Raw genomic sequence first — 7,487 nt, 5'->3', positions numbered from 1 at the left:
AGATAAAGAAGAAGAGAGAAAGACAGGATTAAGAAAGAGAGAGAGAGAGTGAGAGCGGAAGCGTTGGACACGATCAGAGTGTCTCGAAAACTGTCAAGCCCACTAATCCCAACTGCTCAAAATGGCTATAATAATTAAATATACAAGACCATGCAATGATGATGCTTTGAGACGTGACAAAACACCACCGCTCAGAGTGGCCAATGAAAACCCCTGGAAGTAACCACGTAAGCACATGCAAACAAAACAGAAACCAAGAATAAAACTACTCAAGCCTATACTCCCCCTAAGAGTGCATATGAAAAAGCGAAAAATCGTTTGTTTATGAGGAACACTCTTTAGAGAAAAGGACTGCACAAACAAGCTTAAGGAAAATGACCATTCAATTTGCATCCTTGGTTTTTGAAGTCAGTTTAAGCATAGACTCACAAGGTGACATATCATAACAAACAAACAAACCTTGATCAACCAAAAGCAAATCACATAGGTTTGTGATAGTGACAAGTCCCAGTGGTCTCTATTTTTTTATATGCAGCACTTTAGAGTGAGTGTGGAAGTGAGATAATAACCACATGTTGCTTGAAAAGCTTGAGGGCATCAATTAAGTATTTATTGTCAACGTGAGCCATGTCATACTGGGATATCATCTGGTCTTTCCATCCTTATCTCTCCAGAAAAACTTTTATCCATGAATTTATTTGGTCCAACATTAATATCACAGCCTTAACTGAGAAATCGTCCTCATAGGTTCAAGTAGCAGAAAATGTGTCATTGCTTCACAAGATCAGTTGACCTTGGACAATATGTGTAACAAGGACACTTATCTGGACACATCATCCGAACCCATCGAAGGATAGAATGCATCTCAGAAATCCCCACTGCATAACACGACAAGTGGAGGACTAGCTGATTCAAGAAGTCATTTGTGATTTGTCAATCAAATTTTTTCAACTTTGTTCCAACCAGACTTCCTAAATCTAAACCAATCTCGTTTCTTCCCACCCTTATATCGTTCATCACGACCAAGGAATGTGTACTTTGAGATTAGCCTAGATCATTGAGTTCTTTGAACCTTAATCTTCAAACCAACCTCGTTTCTGCTCACCCTTGAATTGTTCACCATAACCAAGGAATGTTTACTTTGAGATTAGTTTGGAAAGTAAACTCCCCCTTAGTATGAACTCTTATCTCAAGTATATAGCACAAGCTTTAGTGCAACCAAAGTGATCAGTAATAGTGCACATAACAGTACTGCAGATTTGCAATAAAAGTCAGACCACATACGACAGCATCTGAACATGTGCACACACCTATGTGAAGAGTAAGACTGAACCAAGGAAAGGAAGGGCAGATAGTCACCTAGGTCAAGTTCAGAAACTGACTAAGGATACCAAGAAGGTCCTCTAATCCAGAGCCTGTAAAGAGGAACTGGAAACAAAAGCAAAAATCCAGAACATATGTACACCAACAGAACACACACACTAGCAGGGGAAGTATTTACTTGTTGTCACACAACCCTATAGCCTTGCACAAACTCAAATGCCTAGCATTGTCAAGTGGTTTAGTGAACAAATCAGCTAATTGCTTTTCAGTTGGAATGAAAGTAAGCTCAAGCAGTTTCTCTTCAACCAAGCCACGAATTAAGTGATATCTTATCTCTATATGCTTGGTCCTAGAATGCAACACTGGATTCTTTGAGATGTTTATGGCAGAGGTATTATCACAGAAAAGAGATAACGTACCTTGCTGGAAACCATAGTCTGCAACCATCTGTTTCATCCACATAAGTTGTGTGCAACAACTACCAGCTGCTACATACTCAGCTTGAGCAGTAGAGAGGGAGGTACAATTTTGTTTCTTGCTATGCCATGAAACAAGATTGTTGCCTACAAAGAAGCAACCACCAGAAGTGCTTTTTCTGTCATTTGCATCTCCAGCCCAGTCCGAGTCAGTGTATCCTGCAATCTCAACATTAGTGTCAAAAGTGTACTTAATTCCATGATCAAGAGTTCCAGCAACATATCGGATTATGCGCTTTACTGCTTTGACATGAGATTGTTTGGGATTAGCTTGATAACGAGCACATACACCAACACTATAAGCAATATCTGGTCTACTAGCAGTTAAATACATAAGACTTCCAATCATACTCCTATAATTGGTTTGGTCCACATTAATACCAGACATGTCAGCACTGATTTTACAGCTGGTGCTCATGGGAGTGGGGAAGGCAGTGGCCGTTTCCATCCCAAACTTTTTAACAAGGTCCTGTGCATACTTAGATTGACAGATAAACAGACCATTTTGATTTTGCATAACTTGAAGACCTAAGAAGTAGCTTAACTTCCCACAAAGACTCATTTCAAATTCTTTCTTCATGAGCTCAGTAAACTCATTCACCAGGGATGGAGAAGTAGACCCAAACACTATGTCATCAACATATATCTGAGCAATGATAATGTGCTCTGTGGTACATTTGACAAACATTGTTTTGTCAACTGAGCCTCGCACATATCCATGGTCAACAAGGTGATTCGACAATCTCTCATACCAAGCCCTAGGGGCTTGCTTAAGACCATAGAGGACCTTATCTAACTTGTAGACACAGTCAGGATGGGTAAGACTCTGGAATCCTGGGGGTTGTTCCACATACACTTCCTCTTTGAGGATACCATTCAGAAAAGCACTTTTCACATCCATTTGATACAAGGTAAATTTCAAATAATAAGCAACAGCAAGTAGAAGACGAACTGACTCAAGTCTAGCTACATGAGCGAATGTCTCATCAAAATCTAAACCTTCTATTTGAGAATATCCTTGCACAACAAGTCTTGCCTTGTTTCGGGTGATAATGCCTTTTTCATCAGTTTTATTTTTGAACACCCATTTGGTTCCTATGACATTTTTGTCCTTAGGCCTAGACACTAAATGCCAAACATTGCTTCTTTCAAACTGGTTCAACTCGTCTTGCATGGCACTGATCCAATCAGCATCAAGCAAGGCTTCCTTCACATTCTTTGGCTCTATTATAGAAACAAAGTCATAGTATGTGATGGTGTTGATGTCATCTTTATGTATAGCAACAAAGCATTTAAACACCGAGAAATTGCTCACCAACCGACCAGTCTTACTCCTGGTCTTTCTGGCTTCAGACACATCCCCAATTACATGGGATAGATCATGGTCCTTCTGTACTTGTCTTTTGCCGCTTCTGTGAATTGGCTGAATGGCAAGCGTAGCATCTTTCCCAGATCCTGGAAGATCTGTGTCATCATCCATCCCTGAGTCATTATCTCCTTGATCAGACTTGGTTTCGGATGAGGTAGGTTCAGCTTCTTGTTCAGATACCTGCTCAGACAAAACACACCCATCATTCTTGCAAACAAGAGCATCATTAACAGCCACATTTACTGATTCCATAATTTTGCTAGTTCTCTTGTTATACACCCGATAGACTCGACTATTTCCAGCATAGCCTAGGAACACACGCTTGTCACTTTTAGCATCAAACTTGTCAAATACTCTCTGTCCCTATAGATAAAGCAGGGACTTCCAAACACTTTGAGATGAGAGATATTTGGTTTTCTACCTCTCCAGATCTCATAGGGAGTCATGGTTGTTCCAGGTCTAAGAATTACACGGTTTAATGTGTAACAAGCATTGTTTACTGCTTCTGCCCAAAAAGAATGATCAAGACCAGATGCAGCTAGCATAACCCTAGATAATTCCACAAGAACCTTATTCTTTCTTTCTACAATGCCATTATGCTGTGGAGTGATAGGAGCAGAGAATTCATGATGCACACCAAACTCTTCACAATAATTTTCAAAATAAGAGTTTTCGAATTCAGTACCATGATCTGATCTGATCCTAACAATATGCATGTCATCATTCAATTTTTCATTTGTGACTCTCTTAGCAACACTGTAATAATTTTCAAAAGTTCACCTTTGTTAGACAAAAATCTCACCCAAGTGAATCTAGAAAAATCATCAACAATTACAAAGGCATACTTTCTTCATCCAATACTTTTAGTTTCAACAGGTCCTACTAAGTCTAGATGCAGCAGTACAAGAACATGAGTAGTAGGATCAGCATTTAATAAAGGATGAGAGGTCCGAGTCATCTTACCAACTTTACATTCACCACACATACCTTGGGGGATACCGGCAAGCTTTGGTATCCCTCTGACGGCTTCTTTTGAAGACAGCTTCACTATATCCTGATGGTTCAAGTGACACATTAGTCTATGCCAGAGATCTAAGGGTTCCTCACAAATCATAGATCTAAAACAAAGTTGGGGTGAAAACTTCTCTTTCGCTACAACACAATAGCATTGATCACTCGTTCTCTTTCCTCTCATTATGCTCTTTCCTTTACCATCTAAGACAACACATCTCTGCTTATCAAAGGTGACTGAATCATGTTCATCAACAATCTGACTTACACTTAACAAACTCACTTCTAAACCCTTGACCAGTAGGACGTTTTTCAAACAAGGGAGACCGGGGGCATTTACTGTCCCACTTCCCACTATCGGAGCCCGAGCTCCATCCCCAAAACCAACATTCCCTTCAGGATGAATGTCATCCATAGACGAAAACCACTTGGGATCTCCAGTCATGTGTCTTGAAGCACCACTGTCTATGTACCAAGAATCAGCACAACGCGCTGTGAGAGCTGTAAGAGCTACGCGGCACACTGCTACTGTTCTAGACTCCTTAACAGACCTTAGATTTGTCCAGACACGTGACAAGAAATAGACAATGTTTTCCTCATCAGGATTACTGTCACACTCATCAAAAGACTTTGAATCTATGTGTGGAGGTTTGAGAACATGAGGTCTGGACTCCTTCTTCTTAACCCAAGCTAAGCTCTTATTCGGTTCTCTAGCTACAGGGACAGAAAGACCCTTAGCTATCCTAGCAAATTCTTGTAGAGACTTTTCTAGAGTGGCTTGAAAAGATGTGAAGAAACTTGCAACCGACTTATTGTTCTGAAAACTGGTAGACTCTTGGTTTCTCCTAGGGTATGCCTGGCTGTTTTGGAGTTTCCTACAAAAAGGTCGGATGTGACCAGGAACACCACAGTGATAACAGGTAGGTTTGAATCTTTTTGGAGACTCAACCTTGTTAGTTACTATTTTATCATCAGGAACTTTACTTTTGACAAACACAGTTCCACTATTCTTAGAGTTCTCCCCAGTTCCAAACCCTAAACCCTGTTTGTTCTTATCTGGTCTACCCATTCCACACGTCTTGGTCAATTTTTCAGACCCTATTGAAAATTTAGCAAACTGTTGCTGAGATTCCTTGAGAGAAACTTCGAGTGCTAGCTTATCAGCCTTAAGACCACTAAGAGAACTTTCTAGACTCAGCTTTTCGGCTCTCCACAATTTTTGTTGGGACAGCAATTCAGTTTGTATCCTTGCTTTCTCTTTTTCACATTTTGCAAGATCTTTGGTCAGGATATCTATCTTAGATAACATGGACTTTGATGCGTTGACAAGTTTAGTGAACTTTTGCATTCCATCATCATCTTCATCATCCTTCGGAGTCTCGATCTGAGATACCGTGGCAATGAAGGCAACTGGTTCTTCATCATGATCCAAAGAGGGATCAAGGACAACCCGAGCTATGAAAGCCACAATGTCCTCCTCTTGATCAAACAAGGGATCCTCTTCACTGTCACTAAACGTGACGGCAAGAGCCTTCTGAGGGCGAATCCTCCTATTTGCACAGTCAACAGCTCTATGTCTCACACCCTTACACTCATAACACACATCGCTTCTTTGGGAACTCTTACCCTTAGGATTTCTATCTTGTCCTCTATCCTGAGAGGACTTAACATGAGGATTCCTAGGATATCTGTCATGACCTCTATCTTGTGATGTCTCACCAAATCTAGGTTTCTCAAAACCCCGGTTCGAGGAAAACGGTTTCCTTCTTTTCTTGAGAAAGTTTTCAAACTGTTTTGTGAGGAGGGCACACTCTTCTAGACTGTATTCGACATCCTCAGGAATTTTAATCTGTAAACTTGACTCAGTTTCCTTGACAGAGGAGAGGGCAATGGATTTTTCTTTCATCAAACCCTTCTTATGGGCTTCATAGGTTTTCAGGTTTCCTACTAGCTCTTCTAAAGAATAGGTTCTCAAATCCTTGGATTCCTGTATGCCTACTTTCTTATTCTCAAAACTAGGAGGAAGACCTCTAAGTAACTTTCTGACAATCCTAGATTGTTCTAGAGGAGAATCAAGACCGGCACACTGATTTGTTATGTTCAAAATACGACTATAAAACTCATCTATTGACTCACTTTCGGACATTTTCAGCTCATCAAAATCTAACAAAAGATCTTGGAGCATCTGTTCTCTTACTTGCTCATTACCTTCGTAGGTTGTTAGCAACACTTCCCAAGCCTGTTTGGCTGAGATACAGGTAATGATTCGTTTGCGCTCCCCCTTAGAAAGAGCCGAGTACAAACTGTTGAGAGTTTTGATATTCATCCGAGCAGCAATTTTTTCTGAATCGGTCCACTCAGATCTAGGCTTCGGTATACTTGCACCTGCCTAGATCGAGGTCCATTCTGGGGCTGACCAGCCATCCTCAACCATCATCCATTGTTTCCCATCATCTTGGGAAATAAAGAACGCGGTCATCATGATTTTCCATTGTGAAAAGTTCCTTCCCACAAACAGTGGAGGACAGTTCACAGAGGTGCCTCTATCACCCATTTTAAAACCTGAGGATCTTACTAGCAAAGGCTAGGAACTGCTCTGATACCACTTAAAGGTCCTAGAGGGGGGGGGGGGAAGTAGGCCTTTTTGAATTTTCGTTGACTTCTGTATCCGAGGATAGCAATGACTTGTGCTATCCCAGAATCACAGGATACGAGTTTGCAGAAAGTAAATTGCAGCAAATAAAGAATTAACACAATGATGTTTTTTACTCGTAGAAACCCTGAATGCAGGGAGAAAAACTGCGTGTCTCTAACTCTTGAGAGACAAAAATTTCCACCAAGTTGAAGTAACTCCTTACAAGAATAATAGTTCTAGTGATACACTACCACAGTGCTATCCTTCCTAGTCCCGAACTAGTCTAGACCTATTCCCTCTCTTGTTTCTAAGTTCTTACAACATGGAACACTTTTAGAAGCTTTGTTCGTGAATTCAGCTAACCACTAGCTGATTCAACCTTGAACGCTTCTTGGGTTGGTTGCACTACACATCCCTCATGGTATGCAACATGATATGAGTTGATGAAAGAAGTTTTGAGTTCAAGCTCTAAGGTTTACAGTCACGAAGAAGACTTAGAGCAGCATGAACAATGCAAGCTAAAAACTAGACTCAACAAAGAAAACGCAATAAGACAGTTTTCCACAACCATTGAGCAAAGCCAAAGCTATAGATATATATAGGCAGGCAAGGCATCAAAGATGATGCAAGCTGACCTCAACATGTTTCAGAAAGATTTGGACAGAAGTGTTTG

The 7,487-nt window shown here is 40.6% G+C and overlaps 1 protein-coding gene across 1 annotated transcript; it reads right to left on the bottom strand.

The window, feature by feature from the left end:
- Positions 1 to 1,497: 1,497 nt before the first annotated feature.
- Positions 1,498 to 6,733, bottom strand: LOC101309698. Its single transcript, XM_004310113.1, has 5 exons — positions 6,597 to 6,733; positions 4,381 to 6,482; positions 4,156 to 4,222; positions 3,639 to 3,924; positions 1,498 to 3,531 (listed from the first exon to the last, which is right to left on the bottom strand). Exons 1-5 carry the CDS (start codon positions 6,731 to 6,733, stop codon positions 1,498 to 1,500), a joined length of 4,626 nt encoding a protein of 1,541 aa, XP_004310161.1.
- Between the last annotated feature and the right edge of the window lie 754 nt (positions 6,734 to 7,487).

The sequence above is a fragment of the Fragaria vesca genome, unplaced genomic scaffold (genome assembly GCF_000184155.1).
Source record: "Fragaria vesca subsp. vesca unplaced genomic scaffold, FraVesHawaii_1.0 scf0513160_u, whole genome shotgun sequence".
Taxonomy (NCBI): domain Eukaryota; kingdom Viridiplantae; phylum Streptophyta; class Magnoliopsida; order Rosales; family Rosaceae; genus Fragaria; species Fragaria vesca.
The sequence above is the reverse complement of the archived record's forward strand: the minus strand, read 5'-3'. Positions and strand labels throughout refer to the sequence as shown.

What these genes read in the sequence shown, in the direction of transcription:
- LOC101309698 (XM_004310113.1), bottom strand. Translation starts at nt 6,733, where the DNA reads ATGGGTGATAGAGGCACCTCTGTGAACTGTCCTCCACTGTTTGTGGGA. An exon ending in ATGATGGTTGAGGATGGCTG is followed by an intron (nt 6,483 to 6,596) that starts GTCAGCCCCAGA and finishes AACTCTCAACAG; the next exon opens with TTTGTACTCGGCTCTTTCTA. An exon ending in GCTTGCCGGTATCCCCCAAG is followed by an intron (nt 3,925 to 4,155) that starts GTATGTGTGGTG and finishes AAATTATTACAG; the next exon opens with TGTTGCTAAGAGAGTCACAA.